At 40.1% G+C, this 27,207-nt stretch overlaps 1 protein-coding gene across 2 annotated transcripts in view; it reads right to left on the bottom strand.

Annotated features, from left to right (window-relative positions):
- DCLK1 (doublecortin like kinase 1) overlaps positions 1-13,058 on the bottom strand; it is a gene marked incomplete at both ends in the record, with an annotated part of 239,529 nt that extends 226,471 nt beyond the window's left edge. For both annotated transcript variants that reach the window (XM_080354028.1, XM_080354029.1), the window contains 2 exons: positions 274-620; positions 12,683-13,058. In XM_080354028.1, the coding sequence (XP_080210154.1) occupies positions 274-620; positions 12,683-13,058 (723 nt within the window). The remainder of the gene's footprint in view (positions 1-273; positions 621-12,682) is intronic.
- Between the last annotated feature and the right edge of the window lie 14,149 nt (positions 13,059-27,207).

Here is a 27,207-nt window from a genome sequence, read left to right as displayed (position 1 = left end):
CATTTCCGGCATGCAGAGCCAAAACCACATCACACTTTCAACTGACAGATTTAGAGCTATTATTTATCATAAATGGCAAGAACATCACTGAGGCCAAGTAATGCTTCATGATACATTCCTGAACTGCTCACAGATTTTAAGTACGCTATAAGCAGTGGAAGGCTTGCTTCTATGTCCTAGAAAAAAAGTAATTTTTTACTAATGTGCTATTCTCTTCCTTTTGGAAAACTACATTTTCTTCATGCTGAGAAAGATCATAATGAAAATTCTTACCTGTTTTCCATCTAGTGTGTATAAGCGTTTAACCACTCCCGAATCCAGTTTGATGGCATCAGTTATATCAGTGAGAACCTGTTCAAATGAATGTGCTGTCTTCTTGTTGAGCAGAATCCGGACTGCTTTCCGTGGTTTCACTCCGCTCCTGATGATAGTGACTAGTTTAGGCCTAATGAAATCCTTATTCTCTTTTGTATCTGGAGTACCTCCTTTAGCAGTGGCAAGAGACGGCACTGAACGAGAAGTAGAAGTTGTCTTAACATTCACTGACCAGTTTGGGTTTACATTCTTGGTGTACTCCAGTTTCTTGAAGGGTTCTATGGAACCACATACATAGCTTTCCCCTGTCAAAACAAAAATGTCAGACCAGTAAGTCAGATTGGGGAGGGGAGGAAAAACAAACAAACAGGAGAGTAGAAATCTAATTAAATTATTAAACATTATTCTTATCATTCTTGATCTACAGCATATAAAATATTGATCTCTTCCCTTCTCAGATGCTACAAACTATAAAATAACTTTTAAAGATCACTCGTCAGCTAAATGCTGTTAAAAAAAATCCTTGAAAGTAGCAGTTTTCTTTTCAGAAAACACCATCTGCAGTGGGAATCGCTGCTGTCAGTAAGTGGTGTTCATATCTAATCAGCTGCCCAGACCCAGCGCATTATCACAGTAGTCCCAAACCCTTCATGCTTAAATGGCCCGCTCCTAACAAAACAGCGGGCCCCAAACACTTCAGATGAAATAAAATGAAACATTATAAAAAAATATAGGTTACAAATAGCTTTCTATAGGAGGTGGACGAAAGTGTCAGAGGAGATTTGTTAACACTTGACTATTTAAAGTCTTAAGTAGCATAAACCCAGGATACGTCTAGGCAACAAATCTCACTGTATTATTCTACTGACTCAATATCTAATATGGGTGGGAAAGGAAGGCAAAGAGTAGTAATTACAGAGTCCTTCTCACAACAAATAGACCATATTTTAAAGAAAAAAAAAAAATAGCGTGTAGCTTGTATTTCTATTGGAACACTGTCTACAATAAAATATTTTTACAATTACGATAACCACAATTTCTGGAGAACTATAATATAACATGACCAGAAAACACCAGCATGTCTCTGCTCATTAACACCTTAATCCTGTCCAGCTGCAGGCTGCTGCAAAAAAGGGGCACCTGCTTGGGTGTTCCCAGCCTCTCCCTTGGGCTTGACTGGGTGACTGCACTGCCAGTCATACCGGGTGAGTTGGATCAGTTTGCTGATCTGATTGAACATAACAAAGACAATACTAATTTTGCAATAAGCTGCTCCAGTTCACCCTCTGGCTGAACAAAATAATAATAAAAAATATAATAAAAAAGAATCACAATACCAGATGAAGCAAGACCACACCTTCTGGCAGCCTGCAGTTAAACTCCATTACAAATAATTCAAAATCTTATCCTGAAGAATACCACAAAAATATCCAAGATGCTTTAATTATTCTGGGTTCAATGTGTGGCAACAGCATAGAGGTCTTCATGTTAGCAGTTTAGCCCAAGATATTAAAATAAAAACAGGATAAAACACAGTGATGTACCTCCTATGCCAAAAAGCACATAAGAACCAAGGATTTTCCTAATGATCCCTACCGTAAGGAAACAGACCTCATAGTTCAACAGTTAAAAGAAAAGCAGGTATTTAAATTCTACTCCTGGACACAAATTTTAAGGTTTCAGGGCACCAAACACAACCCCACAGACAAAGCAGCACACAAGGAATGCTGGCAGACATACAGAGTTAGCACAGTGCAGGGATGCACAGTGCGGGGATCCACTGGGACATGAGGCCCTGGATGCCACAGAAGTTCAAGTCTGTTGGTGTGATGCTCCAAAGCTGGCACAGTAAAACACTGTGCAGCAATTATCAGAAAGGCAGTGGAAGGACTCAAACAGAAGACAAAGAAGTCAGAGCAACATGTGAAGATGGATCACTGAGCAGAAAAGATAACGACAGATGACACCAAGTTGGGCAGGCGTGTTGATCTGCTAAAGCGTAGGAAGGTTTTACAGAGGAATCTGGACAGGCTGTATCGTTGAGCTGAGGCCAACTGTATGAAGTTTAACAAGGCCAAGTGCCAAGTCCTGCACTTGGGTCACAACAACCCCAGGCAGCACTACAGGCTTGGAGAAGAGTGGTTGGAAAGCTGCCTGGAGGAAAGGGATCTGGGGCTGTTGATTGACAGATGGCTGAACATGAGCCAGCAGTGTGCCCAGGTGGCCAAAAAGGCCAACGGCATCCTGGCTTGTATCAGCAATAGTGGCCAGCAGGACTAGAGAAGTGATTGTGCCACTGTACTTAGCACCGGTGAGGCTGCACCTCAAATCCCATGTTGGGTTTTGGGCCCCTCACTACAAGACATTGAGGTGATGGACAGAGTTCAGAGAAGGGCAGTGAAGCTGGTGAGTGGCCTGAAGCACAAGTTTTATGAGGAGCGGCTGAGGGAACTGGGGCTGTTTAGCCTGCAGAAAAGGAGGCTCAGGGGAGACCTCATCGCTGTCTACAGCTACCTGAAAGGAGATTGTAGCATGGAGGGTGTTGGTCTTTTCTCCCAAGTAACAAGTTATAGGATGAGAGGAAATGGCTTCAAGTTGCGCAAGGGGAGGGTTAGACTGGATATTAGGAACCATTTTTTTATGGAAAGGATTGTCAGGCATTGGAATAGGCTGCCCAGGGACGTGGTGGAGTCACTGTCCCTGGAGGTGCTTAAAAGACATGTAGATAGGTTCTCAGGGACGTGGTTCAGTAGTGGACTTGGCAGGGCTGGGTTTATGATTGGACTTGATAATCTTACGGGTCTTTTCTAGCCTAAATAGTTCTATGATTCTATAAATGCACTGAGAGCATATGATCAAGCAAGAACTAGAAAAAGACCTTGGGTTTTGATTGTGTTTTGGTTGTTTACATTTTCCAAAAGAATTCTTTTAAAGCAGGAAAAAAAATACAGAGCAGGAGATTAAGTAAAACATTCCAGTGTTTACTGATCATCCTATGAATTCAAGTTAATCTGCACTTTGCAGTAACATTTAGTGTTAAGAAAGGAATCTGAGATGGAATGCTTACATCAGCCTTACAAGAGACAAAAGTAAGCCCTTCCTTTTATCTATGGTATATATGGGAGAGTTATTTATATATACATAGTAACATCAGAACAGAAAGGCTTAGCTGCAATAACGATCCAAGAGTAATCAAACAGTCCATATTCTCTTTTATCCATGTTCCTGTCCTATATTTTTATCACTTGCTACTCAATTACTACAAGGTCAGAATGCATCCACACCACCATATCCATAAAATTAAAAAGTTTTAAAAAACATTAATAGTATTTTGTAAGGAAAAAATAAACAAATATCCTACTATGAATATGACTGCACTCAATAATTAGCTATTCAATAAAATACTTTGCAGAAGTCTCCTTTGGAAATTTTTAAACAAAATCTATTATCTCCACTTGTGTTTGCTATAAGACCTAAAATCCACCAGCAAATTCTTCTGAGTGGGAGGAGTAAAAATCAGATTTTCAGGTTCAGTGCTTTTGGAGAAATTTTTCAGTTTAGTTGCATGAAATAACAATTATTCCTTTAAAAACAAGTTTTCATATTAAAACTCACTTCTCAAAGAGTAGGTGCATAAACAAATGGCCATGCATGTGGAGCCCAGAATATTTACATTACTTTCTTGTTTACAGTTACTTTATTAAGAACTCTTTTGGTGCCCCTTCTTGAAAGGATAGCTTTCCACATGATTTTTAATATCAGCTATAAAGGTCAGCTGGGTTCCATGTAGCATTTAAGAGCACATGTCAGCTCTTTATTACAAAAGTAATTTTGTGTATACGACCATCAGATTGTTTTCCCTTTGTTCATTTCCAACAGTACTACATCAATAAAATATTTGCACCAAGATATATTTGTCTCCCTTGAAGAGGCTCATATTTAGCTACAGAATATCTTGCAGGTATACAAGGCCTTCTAAGATGAAATATATTTTATAAGAGCTATTTTAGATAGCAAAACAGAAATACAGACAATTCTCCCATAATTCTGGTATTTAAGACTGTTTCTACTTCAAGCAAAGTGCTGGGGCTTATAAACCTTCAGGAATGTTAGCCAAGGACACCAGTTCTCATTCACAGGGGTCCTTAGAATCAGGCCTGTAAGAATAAAAACTAAAACGACAAAACCCTTATGTCCTAGAAGTGTCTTTTATCTGATCCTAAGATCAGTAAATCCTGCTTTATGGTGACATCCAGCACATTGTAGACGCTCAAAACACTATAAACCTAAATCCAAGCTTAAATTTCCTGAATGTGGGACCCACCCTCATAGAAGACAGAAATTTAAATGTCTAATCTAATCCTTTAGCATCCATGGTGTCTGTAGATAGAGGAAATCTCAAAGGACAAAAAGCTTTCAACTAGGATTTTCATCCTCACTTCTTTTTCAGTTACCTGAAGGAGGGAAGACGGCAAAGAAGTTTCACAAGTAGCATGACTTACTAGTCCAACAAAACCACCTTCTGCCTTAGCAATTGCTTCCTCACCATGACTATCAGGAGATGACACAGGTTTGCTTTTTTTTCCAGTTTCTATTTTTTGCAACATTTGGCTATAACTGCTGTGCAGACTACAGACTCACTCCAGTGACTTGTGCCTGTAGGGAGACAGAAGCTGTGATCTGCAGATATCCAAGACCAGCAGCAAGTTGCTTTCTCCAGCTCCAGAGCACCAGAAAAACACATCTGCATGAGTAATCCCACTGAGAACCATCAGCTCTTACTCTGGGTCAAGCCTAAGCACAAATACAGCCCACAAACATCAGCTTTGACTAACTGGCAGCTCGAGAAAGAAATTGACCATCTCCATACACTGGAATTGTAACAGAACACTTGTTGAAGAAAGAATCTTTGGAGATGCTGGATTAAACAAAATAATAGGAAAGACAGCTCACTGAAAATGTCTGTTAGACTGCAGCTCCCCAGGAGAGGGGAGTGAGGGTCTCACAGTGCAATCAGCTGCCACTAATGAAATTTTGACTCCATTACACTATCAATAGCCATCAGAAAAAAAAAAAAAAATGGGAGACAACTCAGCTGTTTGGAGATATCTGACATGTACTGAAAAAATTAATTACTAAATGTTAGGAAGTGTTCCATTCTTGACAGACCCCCGCCTCCTCACAGCAACAGTGCAAATGAAGAGCAAGTTACCTTAACCTTTAAAAAAAAACCAAAACCAAACATAATGCTTGTTTGCCAGTTTTGAACCAGTAATCCTATAATTTAAATTATGCAACTGCTCAACACTTCAGGAAATCCCATGTGAAAAAATTAAAATAAATCTTAGCATTGAGAAGCTAATCAGAAAGCTAATCATGTAGGACAGATCCCAAAACACAGTTTATGCTTAAATTTTTCTTTTTTTAAAAGACACAAAAACCTACTACCTGCAGTTACACACCTGTCCAAATTCAACGCATCTGAACCACTAGAGCCATGCAACACTCAAGGGTAGTTCTTATAGATCATGACAGAATTTCATTACATGCTTCATGTATGTAACGTAATTTAAAAAATAATATCTGTGTACAAGGTGGCTGCTAAGGAGACACTGAATCACTGCCTGTAAGTACTGGGGCTTTCCTGATGCAAATGTTTGATTCCTTCTTTGGCATACTGGTATTAGCAGTCAGTTTCCTTCCTTAAGCTTGCTGATATTCTCACTGCAAGGCATTATCTCTTAAAAGGGATTATTTCAATTGTTTTTCTGTGCTAAAGGTGACTGGGCCTAAAATAGCTTCATAAAGAAGCTAGCTGGTCTTAAAAACCCTGGAGAAGGAATGGAGAACCTGTTTGAGCCATGCATGCAGAAGGGGAACAACCAACCCCTTTGTGAGGCAGCAGGACCACCAATTTATCGAAAACAGTGTTGATCCCTTGTAGAAGAGTATTTATGAGAAGAGTTAATTTACGAGCCCATCAGATCTGGAGGAGCTGCCAGTAACTGCACGTTGTGGTTGGTGCTGGGGCATCCTAGTGAAGCTGGTCAGTGCAGCCGTCACTCACTGTGGTCCACTTCCCCCAACAGACGGGGCAATAAACAGATGAAGAGAAGAGGAAAAGTCCGGCACCCCCAGCATCCTGTGCAATAGGCACACCTGCCCTTTTTCACCTCCACCCTTGGGTTTTGTACATGCTAAAGGCAGAAGAGCAGTCTCTTGGGGGAAAGGACAAAGAGTTCCGACTATTCCTCAGCACACAGATCAGAGATTGCAAAAGAAAGATGACCTGAATACAAGTTACTACCTGATAGGTCCCAAATGTGTTTGTTAATAGAGCAATAACCTACTTAAACTACATTACTGCTGCCCTGTCTTTCTGCAGTGTTTGAAAAAATGCAACAGTGCAAAAGAGATGGAGCATCTATAGGAGGTCTGACCTACTCATGTTGACACGTAGCAATCAGATGCACCAGAAACTTTAAATCAGATATCCTCAGATCTTTCAAATGACTTCTTTCACACATCGTCCTTTCTGCTCAGCTCAAACTAAAAATGCTTTTTTTCCTCATCAAAAGCCAAGTGAAAAAATAAAGACATATTTCTTCCTCCTTTTCCCCGCCCCAACTTCCACAGTTTTGCTACAAGCAAGACAGACATTGGACACACTTAAAAATAAAATAACTGGGAAGCACCTAGAATAGGAAACCATGGGATCTTCCAAGAAGTTGTTAAGAAGGACACAGTGTGAATCAACTGGCTAACGGATTAATCTTCTCAAATTTATGAAATCAAATAATCAAATAAACAGTGCCAGAACAACCCTCTACCATTTTATGCAAGAGGATTATTCAGCTGTTTGTTTATTAAACAATATAAGGATTGCAGGCAATTCTGCCACAGGATCCAGTCCAAGTTTCACTAACTTCGATAGCCCTGGATCAAGTCCATGGTAAATATCCAGTGTAAATTCAACCCTCTAAACAAATGTCCACATAGCGTCAGCTCTACAAAAAAAAAAATAAACAGATGCTTTAATATTATTATTTTGAAAGCATATTACATATGCATACAAATCTTGCCAGCCCATAAATTCCCAGCTGCTGAGGTAGAATTGACTTAGAAAAAAGAGCATTAGCTCCAGAGCGCATCAGAGACCACATCATCAGTTCCTACAGTCTGGCTTGGATGGGCTACTCATTGGCACCACTGGAGAGGGTGGCAGAGCCAAGGAGGCAGCAGTAGTAGCAGGTAGAGAGGGAAACGCTGAGACAAGGGAAACGAGGTGATAGTGGGAGCAGCAAGATCCACATACAAAGTCAGGAACACTGTCACAGCCCATCAAAGCAAAGAAACACTGCCTTTTGAACGATCCACAGGCAGGGAACTCCTTTGCTGCATCTGCCTATACTTCAGTAAAGCCTTTGACACCGTATCCCACAGCATTCTCCTGGAGAATCTGACAGCTCATGGCCTGGATGGGTGTCTCTGCAATGGATAAAGAACTGCCTGGAGGGCTGGGCCCAAAGAGCTGTGGTGAACCAAGTCAAATGCAGTTGGCAGCTGGTCATGAGTGGTGTTCCCCAGGGCTCCATATTGGGGCCAGTTCCGTTTAATCTCTTTATCAATGATCTGGATGAGGGGATTGAGGGCACCCTTAGTAAGTTTGGAGACAACATCAAGTTGGGTGGGAGTGTTGATCTGTTAAAGGGTAGAAAGGCTCCATAGAGGAATCTGGACTGGCTGGATCAATGGGGTCAGGTCAATTTTATGGGGTATAACAAGGCCAAGTGCTGGGTCCTGCACTTGGGTCACAACAACCCCAGACAGCGCTACAGGCTCAGGAAGAGTGGCTGGAAAGCTGCCTGGCAGAGATGGATCAGGGGGTATTGATTGACATCTGGTTGAACATGAGCCAGCAGTGTGCCCAAAAAAGGCCAACAGCATCCTGGCTTGTATCAGCAATAGTGTGGCCAGAAGGACTGGAGAAGTGATTGTTCCCCTGTACTCAGCACTGGTGAGGCCCCACCTCAAATACTGTATTCAATTTCGGGTCCCTCACTACAAAAAAAAGACAGGCTGTATAGCCTGGAGAAATGGAGGCTGAGGGGAGACGTTACCATGCTCTACAGCTACCTGGAAGGAGGTTGTAGTGAGGTGGGTGTTGGTCTCTTCTCCCAAGTAACAAGTGACAGAAAGAGAAGAAATGGCCTCAAGTTGCACTAGGGGAGGTTAAGACTGGATTTCAGGAAAAACATCTTCACAGAAAGGGTTATCAGGCATTGGAACAGCCTGACCAGGGAGGTGGTTGAGTCGCCATCCCTGGAGGTGTTTAAAAGACCTATAGACAAGGTTCTTCGTGATGTGGTTTAGTGACAGTGTTAGTTTAACCGTTGTACTTAATCTGGAGGGTCTTTTCCAACCAAAGTGATTTATTATTCTTTGAACATGAACTGCCTGCCTCTACCCGCAAGAGCCTTCTCACGGTCCTCATGTGAGGCATCATCTCCTCTGCCACTGCAGTGAGGCTCGCATCTCTCAAGAATTATTAGGTAGTTACTACCATTACCAGATTTTAAAACTGGTATACCTGTGCTCTTTCAAACTGCTCCTTCAATGAGAATTACAGCTCTGAGACAATCTCAGAGAGATATTAGTTTTTCTTCTTCAGTTTATTCCTTAAACCATTTTTGACATCATACCCACGCAAAACATGTGCGCACACATACAAATCTTTACAATAATTTGGCAGTGCACCCAATATTGGCATATTTTTTCCAGTACTTTCTCATCCATCTTGTGGTTTGGGGTTTTTTGGTTTGTCTTTGATTGCCAGTTCTCTGCTGTAGGGTTCATCTTTCGTGGTAGGTATTGTGGAAACCTAAAATAATTGATTCTGGTTCACACTCAAGACTCTGTGGTAATATTATTACAAAAATTAATATAAAAGGGATGCAATTCTGGCTATGGATTGATTCTGTGGTCTTTGTTCCACATGGCATGACCTTGGGAGTAAAAATTGTAAATAACACTCTTTATTTCAGAGTTATCACGCTCATTTACAACCTATTACTGTTCCTGTTACACTGTTTAAAGGTAATTTGGGGGTACGAACCATCTGTCCATCTGTGCCTTCAGCTTTAAAGAAGGTATGCTTTGGAAAAGCAAAAGGCCTTTAGTCCTTTCCTGAGACTTTGTTTGCATCTAGACAATTTAGCCTTAAGAGCAACTTCATCTTTATTGTTTCTACATGCTTTGATTATATGTCATACCTAGGGAATAAAGTCATTCTGTATTTGGAAACCATTCTTTAAAGGTAAGATAGTCCAGGTCTGACAAAGAGAAGGTAATCTGAATCTATTGCATTATTTCCTTCATCTAAGGTGACAGAAGAAGAGTTACAGAGCATGTAATACTTTTTACAATAGTGTTATCAAATTTCAACAAATCTCACATGCCCCAAGTCTAAAAAACAAACAAATAAACAAAATAATCCCAAACTATGGAAGTCCTTAGTTTCAAACAAAGGGAAAATGCATCCATGCACCTCAAAATTACTTATAGCACCAGCATCCACCCCCACCAACTTTGAACTGTATGCAGGACAGAACTAAATATTACTGAAGCAAAACAGATCCTTTACAATCTTTGTTCCTTTGGGACTATCTTTCATGCAGTTCTATGTATTTAGCCATGGGATGAAAGACAGTGGCTGCTGCCTTGTTTCCCCCAGGACCTAGTTACTTCTCTGTCTTCATGTACCATATGGGAAGATAAGAGCATAGTAACTTCCTCACAGGCATAAAGGCAAAAAATACCATCAAATTAAGGCCTTACACATTTACCTTACAATGCAATTGTTAAAATCAATGCCAAAAAAAAAAATTAAAAATCTAAATTCATAAATCTCATTAAATTAATTCAAACTGTAAGGGAATAATCTCATCATGGCAAACACGACAAAAGCAATGCTTTGTATTTCAATAGTTTGAGCACAAATGTCATTTGGCAAGAGGCAAAAATCAAGTGATTTTCCAGCTATTTAAACACAAAGCACAGCTTCAAGCTAATTAATACTGTACCAGACTAGCCAAACTCTAATAAATTTGTACAGTAAAGAGTGAAAGGACCTTACATAAAAACCATCACCAAGCTAATAAGATGTGAACCTGTACTCTACAGTGAAGCTCAACAAGGGTAACAGAACAAAATAACCCATTTTGCAGTTTGATACAAATAAACAGAAGCCCACTTTCAGGCAGAACAAGGATATAGCTCTCTACTCGCACACAAAAACTAATGTCTGCAAATCCCAGTGTTAATGGCATAAGAAAATAAAACTGTCCAACTTAAACTATACACAGGAAGAGAGGATGTGTTCACTGAGAAGGTAAGGAAGAAAGTCCCACAGAACTAAAAAAAAAATCCTAAAGCCCTTTAAAATAAAACTTATGTTTTGATATTGTCATTCATTTTGACTGACTGATTTATAACTGGAATTATTCTTCTCTAGGATGCTGAAATAAATCAGTCTTATAGGTTGCTGAATTTATTTCTGCTTTCAGTTCTTTCTTTTCAAAAGCTGATTCTGACTGGCAGCAAAAGACTGTGCAAATCAACATTAACATCAATGATACTTGCTTCTTGATGAGCATACCAATCAAATAAGCACAATTATTTATACTGCTACTGAGAAGAAAATGCACAAACACTGCTTTTAAACAGATGTTGATTAATATTGATGTTTCCTCTCAGAAATTGATTTTCTCCACCAATTAAATTCTGTTCTGACAAATGCAGTTCTAATTCTGCCCTGGAATTCATAACATTGATCTTAAGACCAGTTTCCTTTCCATTTCCCTAAACCTATGGTTCTAGCCCCAAAACCCCGTACTTACATGGACAATCCCACCACTTCATTTTTTTTTTTTTGAGCATCTTTGTGTTGTCTCTTACTCTCCTTTTTATGCAACGAGGATTATCAAGAATATCCTGCTCTCAAAACTTCTCCTTAAAAAGCTCTCCTCTGCTACGAGATCTAAAGCAGACAACTCAACAGTGGCTGAACCTGCTAAGCAAAGATGTGCTCCTCTTTCAGGAACCTTATTCAGCATTACTCTTTTTTTTCTTCTCTCCCCATATCACCACTCTTCTGATCCTCTTATTACATCCTGATACTGCAAGTTCTCTCACCTGGTGCTAAAAATGAAAACCATCAAGAAATTACATTCTCTGTTACAACCCTAGATTTGCTCCCCAGTGGCTATAGGTTCATTCTTCACAGGTTTGCCCATGGCACACTGGGGCCAGAGGCAAGATGAAAGCAATGATGAAAAAATTGTTCCACCTTTATTTTCTTTGAACACAGTCAAGCACCTGCATTTAAACCTTACAGATGAAAACCAACCTCAGTTATGGCCATGTGCCTTCAGATCTTCTACATTCTGATGTTTTATACTAGGAGCTATGGCCTACACACACAAAAAGAAACCCACTGCAAGCCAGAAGCACTTTATGTTGGAAAAGCTACTTCAGCTTTTGTAAAACTTGTGAAAGGTATTATTAATATCCTACAACTAATATTAAAATTGATTAATGCTGACAGCTTATTTTGCCAACAAAACTATCACTGAAGGAGTGACAAATTCATTGTTGATGGGCAAATTAGCAACTACCACCTCTGATGTTTGACAGTGACCAAGACTTGTCAGTTCTGACCAAATCACTGGTAATGCTTCATACTGTAGGTATATTAGCTTTATTTGAAAACAATGTAAAGATTCCTATGGACTGGGGCAAAGGAAAAGAGAAATGCTATAGGGGAGAAAGTTTACAGTCTACCTCAACTGAACAATGGCGACAACACTTTTTTTAACAGGTTGACTCATTCATGCCACTCCATGAGAGGACAGTATGTTACTTAAGGCATTTTTACTTGTAGGAAAGAGCTGGAGGTCTTCACTAGGTATAGATTAAAAAAATAAAATAAAATAAATCTGTCAGAAGTTAATTTCATGTAGGTTTCACCAGCACCATGGACCTGGCCAAGCGTAACTGACTAAACTCTCCTTGGCATTTTCAAATATGCAAGTTCAAAAGAAGCAGCAGGTGCAATTTTCAAGATCTAGGACTGTCAACACTAGGTTAACAGAAAGGGAAAGGTCAGACACTTTGAACAAGAGGGAAATAAGTAGCAAGCCAACAATATTTCATAACACAATCTAAAATATTCACAATTCTAGTTATACCATTGGAGACCCCTTCTTTATCAATAAGAACAATACCATTATTTATTTGTGGAAAACTTAAGAGATTAGACAAAAACTGACTCAAACACAACATTACACATTCAAATCTTACTGCTGACCTTCTACTAGCTGGTCCAAGGAAGAAATCTTCTTGGAGCCATCAATCGTGTAGATTGTTCTCACTCCCTGGGGCAGATTCACGTTGTCAGAGAGAGTTCGGGTCAGATCAGCCAGGAGAGCTTCAAAGGATCTAAACCGGTCAGGGGAGATGGCATATACAATCCCTTTGAAATACCGGTCTCCATTACGATAGAAACGAACTTTCTTGGCTTTTTTCTCAGAACTCAGGGTCTGTAGAGTACGGGTTCGGTAAAAGCTGCAGTGGGCACTGTGAGTAGGGCTGGGCAAACCGTTTACCCGGGACCCCCTGCCATATCGCTGCGCTTTATCACGCTCATCAAAATGCTCCAGCTCCATATCTCTCCCAAAGGACATCTCGAAATTCAACCTAAGGGACGCACAAGAGAAGAGAAAAAGTTTAAGGAACTTACACATTTTAAGAGAGCTCTACTTTGAGACTTCATGTTTAATACATGGTACTTATAGAGGACCACTTTCCAAGTTGAGAAAAATGTTTGAATGAAAGCATGCTACATTGCCACATCCATTTTACAACTAACTCTCTTGCCATGCCACAAAACCTAGTTTATTAGTTAGGCTTTTATACACTGTAGAAACTCCACTCATGAAACAAACTGCTAATGGTATGCAAACATTAAGGTGTTTATTCAAATTCAGTAAGGTCTGAAAATGAGGTGACAAAGTTGAGCTACTGGAAAAAAAGAGCAAACGCATCAACTTTCTACTTTTTCTCATGTTATATTCAGGTGAAATTTGAGTTCAGTCTACCTTCTAGACACTAAACTGTTTTTTCCAACTGTGGTCTCGGAGAGGTGTCATTTCAGAAGGGCAACCAGTCGTCAAAGAGAAATTAAGAACTTCTCAGAGGAATAGATGTTGCAGGTTGGTGATGTGAATCAGGACTACCACTGCCAGTACACGGACTTAGTGGGTCAAGCCCCCTGTTCAAAAGTACTCACGTATTCCAACTACTGGTCTCCCTACAGCCTAAGCTTTGTAATAAATTATTCCTGTTGTCATTGTGCAAATACTTTGATACTTTGCATACTTTGAACCAACAGAAGTACTCAAGAGAAATTAGGGGAAAAAACAAAAAAAAAAAAAAAGAGAGAGGGAGACAGGAAACTAGTATTTTTCAGCAAGCAAGCTACTTCAGTGATTTATAAAATTTGATAGAATTTTTATTATTACCCTACATTTAATATTCAAATTGATTAAGGCTGACAGTTTCTTTTGCCTACAGAACTATCACTGAAGGAATGATAAATTCACTGAAAATGGGCATAATGGCAATTGGTGCAGCCCATGTTTGACAGTGACAAAATCCCATCAGCTCTGACTAAACTGATAGCAGCTTTTTAATACATTTCATATAAATGGAAGTTCACATGTTCTGAAATGAAATTAAGAAAGTAGATACTTCTGTTCCTTTTTACAACCAACAAAAGCCTAAATACTATAATTTGCACATTAGTCTTTAAAAATAAAAGAATAAAAATAACAAAAAGAAATAGAATGATCAAGAGATCATTAGGTTCAAAACACATTTCTTTTAATTTAGGATCCACCTAGATTTATTGTTGTCTACAGAACAGCAAAGCACAGTAAGCTTATTTATAGCACAGATACATAGACCTCATTTAGAAGTGGTCTCATTGATTTCCAATAAAAAGGAAAAAAAATAGCAAACACAAGCTTTCTTTCAACCACTCATAATTGTGTGACCATTAAGAAAAAAAAATATATTCAGACCAGCTGTAAAACAGAGGGAGGATGCTCTTTAGGTTACAGATGTTTGTATTAAACCAACAATTATACAGCTGGACCACGATGCTGCAAAGCTGTAGGGCAGGGGTGCCAAACTCATTTTCACTGAGGGCCACACTCCTATAAATGTAGGAGTAAGTTACATTTATACAGTCCTAAAATTACATGTGGCCCTTTGAAGGCAACCACGAGGCTGATGTAGCTGTTGGTGAAAATGAGTTTGACACCCCGGCTGCAGTGGATGTGCTCAGCAACCTCTCAGAGCGGTTCCTGTGCCTGACTAGAACAGGTACCAATGGCTAAGCCCTGCCGACAGCTAACCACAGCCAGTGCCAGGCCTTGGCAGAAATTATTTATCCTGCTTTGGTTTACAGCTTACAACTTGTTTTGTTACACTGGCACAGGATCATGAGCTTTTGCATTTATGCAAGATTTATATTTGTAAATACTTTAAAGCTATCTAATGTGCATATATATAATGCAGTATGTATGTATGTGCATACATATGTATTTACATAAGAAAAAGACTAATTTCCCTGCCCAGTATACATACACTCATACACCCCATTTCAGTGAAAAGAACATTTGCTGTGGCATTTCACTCACACTTCTCTGTAGGTTAAATACAAAATATCACTTAGTGGCTACAGCTTAGGATCAAGATTATCCCACCAACGTTTCCATGCTAACAAAATTATGTCAATTGTTTTTCTTCATCTCTAATTCCAGTGAGAACCTGTTATTCAGATTTAAACAATCCCAGAACTCACAATTCAGAAACTGTATCTCAAAAGCTATGGCTGTGCTAAGAAAATGGATTTTTCTTCAGTCTGCTGTTTCATTTGCTCAAGCCACCTCACACACACAAAAAAAAAATAAAATAAAAACAAGTTTACATGAAGATACACTTTTTTAAGAGACTCTTAGCCCTACTAATTTTAGATGGGAGGAGGACGAACTGCGAGTCACTGTTCTTTCTTCCACACACTTATGCATTAATCAATAATGGCTGTAATTCCCAATTACGCCCTTTAAAACAGAAATAGAGCTCCCCTTAAACACCACACTCCTGCTATTTACAGAAAAGCATGTTCAAACCACAAGGTCAGAGCAGACAAAGACATCCTAAACAATTTGATCCGATCAGATATTTGTGTGTGTTTATAAATATATGCTCATATACATACAGAAAAACGAAAGGACACACCCCTGGAAAAAACACCATGCCCGATACTTCACAGCCTATACATCTGTTAAAGAATTATTTATAATGCAGGTGTGGGCGAGCAATTACATACAACAATCATACAGGCTGATTTAAAAAAATAAATAAAAATCATTCAACGATGTGACCGGGACCCAACGAAGATCATTCAGAGACCAAGGAGCAGACAGACTATTAAGTCATTGAGGAGGGGAAACGTGGATACATGCGGCAGCGGCTTCAAGGAAAAAAAGGGGGTTTATTCTGCTGGAGTAGTGGAAACGTGTTCGAAATACAACCAGCGGGCGGAAGGTGGCATCGAGCATTTCAGCCCCGGTGCGGTCGGGCAGCGCAGTGGGAACCGCTCGCTGACAAAAACGCGGTGCGTCCGCCTGCGGCCGCACTCCCGCAGCGCCGGGGGAGCCCCCGTGCGTTCCCCAGGCTGCCGGGCACAGCCAGCCGCCCCCCGCCCGGAGCCCGCACCTCCCGCGCCCGTGGAAAGGGCTGCGGCGCTCGGCGGAGGCCGCCGCCCCACACAATGGGCACAGGTGCCGCGCACCGCACCGGGCGCCCGGTGGCCGCGCCCCGACAGCCACGCCGCAGCCCCCGGGCAGGAGAGGGGCGGCCCGGACGCCTACCTGTTCTCTGCAGCCTGGTGAGCACCTTCTGCCTCAGACCTGCCGGCGGGGCGCGGAGAGAAGACGGTGGTGGCGGCTCGAAGTGAGAAGCGGCCAAAAAGCGGCAGCTCCCCCCCTCCCCCCCCAGCGACCACCCGGCTTTAATCGCAGTAGTTGCCGCAGAAAGCGGCTCCGCTGCCTTTGTTACGCCTCCCCTGGCTGGAGCGCGCTGCTGGGGAGCCTGGGCTGCAGCTGCTTCGCCTTTCTTCTGCTGCTGCCGATTGCAGTGATTTGCATTAGCCCGGCCCTCATTGAGATGCGGCTCTTCACACCAGCCTCTCCCTGGCGCTCTCTCCAGAGGGCGGCGCCGCCGCCGCCGTCTCGCCCTCTCCTTTCTCCCTTTGCGGGTCCACTCTTCGCACAGCGCCGCGGGGCCAGCGCCACAGCCGCCCCGGCGGGTGGGAGGGGAGCCCGCTGCCCCCCTGCGGCTCCCGGCAGTCCCAGGCCGGGGGGGGAGTGGGGAAGAGGATGCGCCGGGACAGTTGGTTACGATCCCAGTGTGCTCCCCCCGAGGTAATTTCTGGCCGCACCACGGGTCGCTGCCCGCCCGCCGCCTCCCTCAGCCCCGGGGAGCCCCGATCGAGGCAGGGCAGTGCCTGGCGGGGGCTGCTGCTGCCGCTCCTGAGAAGCTCTGGCCCGGCGTCCAAAAAACGCCTTTAGAAGTATTTTTACCAAATGTGTCACTTGGTGTTTCCACGAGGTGCGCATGGTCTCGAAATGCTGAGAGCCCGCTCAGTCACCAAAGCCCCATGACACTGATCGAGTTCTGAAGGTGGCATTGACGTAGAATTCGGGTACTATAACTGGAGTCAGGGTTCCTCACACTGCTTGCATAGTCGCAGCTGACCTTAGAGGTGACTAACCTCCATAGGTGCTACAGTTTTTGTGCTTAAGCTTCCCAGAAGATGTATTTGCCCAAAGGCATCTCAGACTTCATCTGACCGACTTGCTCCTCTTACACCAGAGCCCCTCAGGTCTTGCCAAGTCAACCTCCACACTAAAATTCAGTTGTAACTGATGTTTTCTCCTCAAAGGCTTGGTTGATCTACATTTTAATATAAAAATCTTCATGGTTAAAACATTCTCGAGGTGCAGGACCTGTTTTGCTTTCCTCTGTGCAACAAAGACTTCAACTCTCCCAGGTAAACAGCCCACAGTCCAGGGGGACATGGAAGGGAAGAAAACACATTCTGTCCCTTCTGTTGAAGCTGCTCCACTTTGTACTCTGAAAGAATTAAAAATGCATTAGACCAGAGACAGGGAATTAATCTGTAACCTCCTGGTTATGGCACTCAGTTGGGAAGGACAAAAGATGGCTTTGTGTGTCTGTATTACAGACAATTTATGTGTTTTATATCCATAAATCCAGAAACAATCAGTGGAGCAGGGACTTAAGCCCAGGGTGCCCTTCTCCCAGTGATAGACCTCTAATCAGAACAGAGACTCCTGCTTAATCTGTTTGAAGGCAAACAAAGCCTTCAGCCTACAAAAACTGTAAGAGGCTCAAAAGAAGAAGGGGACAGAGCTCTCCACTTCTGTTTTACTCCCCTAGAGTAGTCCACAGACAGGCTCTTAGGAGACAGGAGATTCCCTGAAGGAGAAGAATTAATTGATGCTGTGGCTTCATCATTCTGAAGAAGTTCTTTAATCACTAAAGTATTGCATAGAGCAGAGACAGAAGTCTTTTGTCTACACTTGTTTCCTTAGTTTTTGAAAGAGAAATGAGCACCTAAAACCTTCAGGAAAACCTAGGCTCAAAAGAGTAACAATATAAAAATACCTGAACATCAAGGAGGTGGAGAATTCAAAGTACAACTCTGCCCGCAGCACGCTCTTACTACCTACCTTCATTTTCACAGATCTTGCTCTAAGGCACTTAATTCTTCCTCTGTGGTCAATGGGGTGCTGAGGAATTTTACTAAAGGCCATCATTTTTCAGGTGCAAGTTTCTAAAAATTTAGCACCTCCAAATTATTTCACCAGCTCTATTGCTTTTCAGTCTATTGTTTTTGAAAATCTCTTTATCTATGTTTAGACAAAACAGATACAGTGATATTTGTATACAGTGATGTTTGTATACTGGACAGGACACTGGAAACTGAGTTTAAAAGAATTCTCATAATCTTGCCATGAAATTCTATTCTTTAAACCACTTCTTTTGTAGGTCAACAATCATATAAAATATTCATATCAGTCTTAAATGATAAGAAAAACCAGGATATCGCAAAGATTAGATATAAAAGAGACTATCATGGTCCTGACAAAGAAGAATCTTTAAACATTCTTCAGTACTATTTTGTCCAGTTCGTTTTACATGTCTCAGGTAATGGGGCTTCCACTTCCCAAAGGAGACATCTCTTCCAAGGTGAATTCCTCCAATTATAAAGATTCTTTTTCTATCAGGTTAATGGAAGTTTCTTATGTTTCAGCTCATTACTTTAGCTATAGTGCCCTGTGTTCACGTACATAATTTATTTCTCCCATTGGTGTTTACATCTCTCTGACATGTATTATTTACGTCTAGCCTAAGTGTGCAAAATATTCCACAGATGTTCAAGAAAGACCTTCATTCTGATTATGTTAAAAAAAAAAGGTCAAAAGAAAAGAATACAATATAAATGAACATCAAAGCATAGACCTAATAGGAAAATACCTTTTAAAATGTGTTATTTTTTTATTTACAGTTTTGTGTTTAACACAAAGACACAACATAATACCATACAGTCTCTTTGCCTTTATCATGCATGCTTGCCATGCTTTTCTTTTTAAAGCACTTTAAAAGATGCTTTCCTTTACCTTTTTGTGTGTTTGTCCACAACTTAAATTAAAACAATGCAATTCTAATTAGAAACAAAGCTTTTATAAATTGTTACATAGTCACCCTGTTAAAAGAGTGCATTGTTTTGCTAATACAAAATTCCATTTCCTCCTTGGACAGACTTCAGAATATTGTGTGTTTCCTGAGCCCTCTGTAACTCATCTCTATAAACAGCAATACAGTTACTTCTTAATCCCACGCTGGATAAAGTAAGTAACTTGGACTTGTCATCTCTGTTATCGTTAATCATTTTTTTCATATCTAACAGTATTCCAATGGTGCTTTTCTGAACATTTCTAATTTTTAAGCACTTTAGTCAAAAGTGCGCAGTAGAACTGGATACAGTTATGTCACTCCTGTATCTGAAGGCTGTACTAAATGCCTTGGAACGTTGTTCTGCAAGCTTCTCTTTAGTTGGCTAACCACTGTGACCCCTAAATCCTTTTCAGAGTCACTGCTTTCCAGGACACTGTCTCCAGTCTTCTAAACGTGACCTACATTCTTTGTTCCTGCTGAATGACCTTGCATTCATCTGTCTCAAAAAGCATGTTCGAATGATCCTCGTTTGCTAAAAGATGTCAATTTCCCTACAGAAAACCTGTTTTTTCTTTGCATTATTTAGTGCTTTATGCATTTCATGTCATCTGCAAACCTTACCATTAATGCTTTTAAATATTCCTTCAGATAACTCATAAATTTATGTAGTAGCAGAGGACAGCATTTTCTGAAATGTGGGGCTCAATCCCCCAAGGTGGCAGTGTCAAGGGTGTGTTTAGAGCTCATTCCACTTCATGTCAGTGAAGCGCTCAACCTTCAGGATGCCAAACCAGGCCAAGGGAACTGGTGCTGGCGCAGTCACATATGCCCATGTCAGCAACCAGCCCGTGCCAGCTCCCAGCAGGGACTGGCACAACTGGAGCTGCACCAGCAGCTGGGCACTGCCAGGGGTGCGCTGTGCGGGGGGGGGTCCTGCGACCCCTGCCAGAAGCACCCCGGGAAAAAACTCACTTATGAAAACAGAACAGAACCCTACGAGTTACTTGAGGGATAACGATTAGCTGTTTATAGTTGCTTTTGGAGATCTGTCATTTAGCTGTTTTTTAAGTAATTATAATGTGTTACACGGATTTTGTATAGCACTAACCACTTAATTAGATTGATGTACTTCTGTATGTCTGTCGCTTTACAGAAGCATATGTCGATGCAGCCACCTTTATCAATCACATTTGGCAATCTCACCCAGAGATCTACCCAATTTGACATGCTCACTGGCACTGATCACACAATCATTTTCTGTATTGATTACATCATGTATCAGGCTTTCAGTTATTCTACCTGCTACTGATTCCAGCATAGACAGAATTATATAATCAAGGTCATATTTTTTGTGTGTGTGTTGTCCAAATTTCACTTTTTGATACTCCATGAGTATTTTAACTATGTCAACAAAAGGCCTCCAGCATGGTTTGTCATACTTATGTCTCTTAATTTTTCTTTTCTTTCAGATATTGTTGAGATGATTGAGATACTATCATTTCAGCTATTACTAAGGGAATGTTTAAAGACCCATTCATCTGATTTGATTTGCTTGCCTGTATTGGTTAACAAATTGAACCTCAAACCCTGTCATTTGGGATTATCAATTATAAATGAACTATCCAGGTGGCAGGCCAAATCCTACCTGTGAAACAACTCTGTCCATCTCCAAAATATTCTCCATCATCATGTAGTACAGCAAAACATGTACCTGAGCAAACTGTTACTATAATCTTCTTCCTTTCCAGGTTTCCAAGAAGCTGAATTAGAATAATTCTGGAGTGCAGGATCTGAATTTTTCTTGTCCTTGGTTAAAACTAATTAAAGTAAATTGATAATCTTTGCTGACTGCTAACCTTTGGCAGAAGCATTTTAAATTATTTAGAATATATGTGTTCACAATAACTGCAACTCAATCTCCGTAGTATTTACATGCTTTAAGCTGAGGTTCTGGGGACTGACTTTTTCATTTTGAAAGAAAGCTGGAATGTTTTATGAATATAAATGCACAACATGTACACAGTTTTTTGAAGGACATAAGAACAGCATATGTGGTAGTTTCATTTACCAGTGTTTTAAAAATAAATTAGGCTAGGGGCTAGGGCTGGGACAGAATTTTTGCAAGCATTATTTAAAAAAAAAATACGTGCTTCCCAAAAATAATTCAGGGGATGAAATCATAGTTTATTCGCCTTCTAGATACCTTTTTTTGTGATGCACTGGCCATATGAGGTTGTCAAGCAGTGCCTGCTGGGTTCCACACCTCCTGTTACAACCAGAATCAGGTCCTTTGGAGAGCATACATCTTTTTCTGAGCAGTGATTTGGATGACATCCTCTTCTGCCGTCCATTCACAGGTTAGGGGTGTGAGGCACCAGCTGTTGCTTCACACTAGACTACCACTTCTTTTCTCAGGCAGGCTGTCTATTATACAATAGAAGGATCCTGGTCTACTGCTTATGTGGTCTGAAAACACTCCTTCACTGATGGTCCTTTCACTCACCACCTTGTGGCTAAGCACAACAGCAAGAAGAATTGATTCCATGACATCTAGTTAAAAATTCATCTACATTATGGCTGAAAGTCCAATTCTGCTTAATTTAGAGGAGCTTCAACCTCCAAACTATCATAGTAATCTTAAAGATTTCAGCCTGACTGTCTAATAACATTTGTGAACAGATAAATAGTGTTATTTTAAGATGCTAAGCAGCAAACAATATTATCTCCAAATTATTGGAAGTATAAGGTCTAGAGAAACACTCTTTAATAATGTTTCTGTTGATGCTGATTTGGGTATGCTTAGCCACCAGAAGGTTGAGCACTGCTGTAAGGTTCACCAGGTAAAAGATAAACAAAATGATCATAGATATCAGTCCTGAATACCTTATTGCTTAGGAAAAAATAAGATAAATATACAGGCAGTAATAGTTTTATGTCTGATAGAGTGGAGTGTTTTAATTAGCAATGATACTATAAGAGTAGTTTTGACTCTTGTGGTAACATGGCTCAAGGTAAAATCACACCAAAATATAACATTCCCACAGTCATCCTAAAATGTGTCAGGGATGTAGAGATAACCAAAGTAGTATACACAGAGAGAGATGTATGTAAGTTAGAGAAACTCTTTGAGATAATTAAATAGCTATTAAATGGAGAAGGCAAGTAATCATAACTGACAGCTTTCTTCCCCCACCCCCAAAAGGAAGAACTTAAATGCTTAAAACTGGACTCAGACTTCAGGAGTCTAAATATAAAACTGAGATCTACCCAACACACTACACTACCTTTCTGGTTAGTTCCAGATACCTGCAGTTCTACTGCACCACGCTAGAATTACCACAAAGTAAATTAAACATTTAACCTTAAAAACTCTTCAGCCAGTTTAAATTACAATGATATAGAATGAATCAAATTTAAATATCTTTAAGAGCTGCTATTTAGCACTAATTGTTAGAAAAGGTAAGGCAAAAGCTCTGGGCTGGGGTAGGTAGGTGTTTTCTGTGATTTAAAAACTCCGTGGATTGTCATCTCCGTCATTTGTTAGGAAATAAAGCCATCATCATCTGTGTAGTAACTACATTTGTGTGAGGGATCTAATGAGGCCTAGAAGAGAATAAGGTAGCTTGCAGTTTGCCATCACCAGATAATTATTTTTATGCTTGTCCATGTGGTTACATTTTGAAAGTTTAGGTGCATTCATCATGAAATTTATTCACATAATAGCCTTAAACATGAATTGTGATGAAAAGGGCTTGTTACTGTTAATAGCCAGAAAGAACTCAAATACAAATCTTAAGATTACATTCAAACCATTGTTGATAGGAAGCATAGTAGTATTAAGCAAGTTAATCCACATGCTCTCAGACAGTAACAAAGCAAAACCTAATTCACCGTGAAAGTGCAATTCAGAGTCTTCTGTTTTGAATAACTCATTAATTTTACTTTAGTACAGGAAAGTTTACTGTAACAAATGCCTTGAAAATTTATGAAGGACTGTTTTACATAAACAGAATTACATCGCTTTATAGCTTTAAAATAAAGGACCTTAAATCATGCATGGTTTAAGTTTGCGAAGCTTCAGTAAAGCAAGTCCATGTGGAAAACTAACATTTTTTAAGCTTAACAATTAATCAATGATATTGCACTAGATAGTGACATTTAAATTTCTCTTTTCCTTTTTCCCCTTTGCATGATGTAGGCCTAGGGCAGACTGTCTCTAAACAATTATTCTTTTTTTGTTTCCTCAGTTGAATTTTATAAGGGTTATTAAATTTCAAGTTATCTGAAGAACAGAAAACCCACTTGTCAGTTTAAAAAATGACGGTCATTTGATGCTCTGGAATGCCATTGCAGAAGGACTCGGATGTTAAGTAGACATAGAGAACTACCATGGACCCAGAAGCACTCATGGAAACTAGTTTTAACTATTTCTCAATTTTGTTAATTACACAGTTAACAGAGAAGAGGAAGATCTTTTCTGGTCTTTCTTTTGTCAGTTTTTTTTTCAAGTATTTCTAATTTCTTGATTAGATTTCCTTTTTCTAAGATCTTCCATGGTGATGTCAGTATTTTCATGGTAAATCAAGGTTCCCCTGTAAAGCGAGGCGACTAACTTAAACACTCATTTCTCACTCCATAACGCTGCTGTCTAGTGTGATGATAACACCTCACTTTTCCAAGTGGTAAGTTATTTTGAGGGTCGAAGAGTGACCAATGTCATGGTCGCAGGGAGAGCTTCAGCTAGGGTTTTTTTGTCACTCCAATTCTGCTTTTATTTATTGTCTGTAAAATCTCACCATTCTCCTATCCCTCAATCAACCTTGGAGCTGAAGTTACTGTATTTGTTATCCATGACTTACCCAAAAGGCTGGATGCATTTGAGTACCTTGGGGATTCTGTGTGCAGTAGACCTGTCAAGTATCACACAGCGAACACACAAGAGATCCCGCCTATCCTCTTTGGCTCTGCCTGCATCCCGTGCATTTCTGCAGCCCAACACTTGCTTCCATGCTCTGTCACGTTCCTCAGATTATATCTGAGCTCTGCAGTTCCTTCCTTCGCTCCCTCCCTCCTCTCAGTCACATGCTATAAGGTGCCAGACACATCCCACACCCTACAGTGATCTGTAGTTCTCTCTCATGCACAAAAGAAGATAATTAAGGAATGTATAAAGATATGAATCCTTGTTAAAAACAAAGTATGGTTTAATTTGCAGAAAAATAAAGCTTTTAGAGAGATTTATTTTAAAACAATCTAAAGATATGTTTGTATTACTGTAAGATCTACAATTTTGTGATGGTCATTTATGAAGCCTCAGTTTTATCCAAATATCCCAAAAGTGATTACTATGTCTCAGTTGTGTTCCTGCAGACTTGCTCTTGCCTCTGTCCTACAGGTCCCTTTTTTACCCTGCTGTAAACCTCTGTTCTCAAGCTCTGGCCCTTCTGGTCTTGTGTGCTTCAACAAGAGCCTTCAGAGCCGATGGCTCTGGTCATGGGCCTTTGACAGTTCACATGCTCATTAGGGTAGTGGTAGCTATATGGAGAAATTTTCTTATTTTCTGCCTCTTTCCTCTGTCAGAGTGCTGCGAGATCAGTCCCAATATAGCAGGCATCCTATTAACCAAGCAATACGCATAATCTCTCTCAGAACAGCACTAAATTTGACATGGTCATTAAAAAATGCTACCAGGGATTCATCTCATAGACCTACTACTCTTCTCCTGCCTACAAAATAAAAGACTAGCACATCATCTTAATTATGCCAAATAATTATGAGATACAGTCAGAGACTGTTAAGATACATTTACTCCAGAAACTGAGGGAAGCATATGAAAAGGAGAGGGAATTAGAATGAAGTTGCTAATAAAGCTGAGGTTTTCCTTACTATGCACGTTACCATGTCAACCCGAGTTATGCAGCATCACATTTTAGATCTATTCAAGACCTTTTCAAAAGCTTAGCAACTAACCAGGATGTTATAGGTGGATTTTTGGCTGATTTTGGCATTTTTTTTGCGTGCTAAATGCTACTTAACCACATTCTTTCTCTGGTCTAATATCAAATACAACCGAGCAAATGTTTAATTATATCCATGCAGATGGTTTATTATGTAAGAGATAATTACTTGTCCCACATTGAAAGTACTAAAGCATGCAGAAAACATGAGACTCAATCATTTTAAGATGGCAAGGAACTTAATATCAATTATTATTTCTTGCACATAGCAGAGGAAAACATGCAACCTCAGTATCCTTTGCACGCATTAGTTTCAGATGGTTTAAATATGATTCTTTTATGTTAGTATACGAATATTTTCTCTATTCTAGCTTCCTTCTTAAAATCAGCATAGCTTTCCACTGCTGATTGGCAGCAGTCTAAAGCCTTTCATTGAAAATAGAAGCAATGTAAAATCTGTCAGCTGGTCTTTCAGAAAAACAAACAAACACCTTTTCTTTATTCTTAAGTACTTTTACAAAATGGTCTCTAACATTAATAGTTAACTATTTAAAATTATTGCATATGTTATGAGGAGTATTAGGTCCAGTTTCAGCATCTTAGATTTGATGACAATGTAAGCTGGTACAAAACAGAACATAGTAGGTAGCAGCTGTTGAGGAATTACAAAATTTTTACTTGTTTCCCATGTTAGCTGGACTATTTAAATGTTTTAAGGAACAAAACATGGGGAAAAAAAGCCTCAAAAAGCAAAATAAAAAAACCAGCTAGGAATTTTTGAAATTTGCATTCTTAGTAAAGAATCTAGTAGTTTGTTTTTCTTTTTTTTTTTTTTTCTTTTCAGTGAAACACTATCAAGTCTGCAAAAGGGAATAAATCCAGAAAAACTGATTAATCCATTGCACAATACCATGATAATCACTTTGCTAGGTAAAAGTCACAAATAATGCAAAAGTGATTAAACACAATTTATCATCAGATGCAGAAAGTTCCCTCACACTTAAGACAGATGCTGAAAACACTGTTCCCAGAGCAGTAGAATGAATGGAGTTCAATGAGTAGCACATTTGCCTGTATTGATTCTTTGATATTCAATCGTGAATGAGCTGCTTAACCTTTTCCTCAGCACAAATACACTTTCTCTCTGCCCAGCTGCCTAATTTCATAACATTTTAAGGAATTCAGTGTACTCAAGGTCTCCCCTCTTGTCCAATTTGATTAGAGTGCCCGGTGGTTGCAGATGATGACGAGGCAGCTGGTGGGCATGGGTTGCCCACCGAGGGCAGCAGGCTGGCGGGGATCCTCCAGAGAGCGTCTGGGGGAAGATGGGCGGTCCCCACCTCAGCGCTGCCAAAAACACCTTGAAAGTTCAGACAAAAAGATGCTCAGGCTGCCAGTACTTGCTCCATACTTTAGAGGAGCTAATTTTGAATTGAGCCTCGGTGAATTCTCCAAGTTTCATATCCTTAGACAACAAAGATAAACCAGTGCAGAAAACCTCTGTCTTGGCAGATGTCTGCCAGGCACTCCCTTTATGCAATGCCTACATCTTCCTTGTGCAGTTTAGCTTATTACCCAAACATCCATAATCTTAGCAGGAGAATTGTCTTCTTATGCTACTTCATGTTCCAGAATGAAAGCAGGACAACAGAATAATCAACAGTGTCCTCTGGATTGCTGAAGTTATGTCACATTTACAGGCAGATCGCATGCAGGAACGTTATTTGAAGTTGTAATTCCTAGACTGCAGTTTCCAGGGATGCTCTGTTTTATCTGATCTGTGGTGAGGCTGGATGCAGAAATAGTCCAGCAAACAGGGAGTATTTCATCCCAGGAGATAGCCACAAGTTTTGTTTTTTTCTGTTTTCTCCCCATTCCAGTGCCAAAAGGAAACAGGGAGCAAGAGAGAAATTGAAGGAAAGGACAAAGGTAGATTAGAAAGAAATAAAAATCAGAATAATAATTACTCTTAAGTTGTGTTAATAGTTTTTTAAAAGGTACTTAAAGCAAAATATGTGCTTTTGGTAGGCTTATGAAATAAAAT

The sequence above is a fragment of the Nesoenas mayeri genome, assembly GCF_963082525.1.
Source record: "Nesoenas mayeri genome assembly, chromosome: 1".
NCBI lineage: Eukaryota > Metazoa > Chordata > Aves > Columbiformes > Columbidae > Nesoenas > Nesoenas mayeri.
The sequence above is the reverse complement of the archived record's forward strand: the minus strand, read 5'-3'. Positions and strand labels throughout refer to the sequence as shown.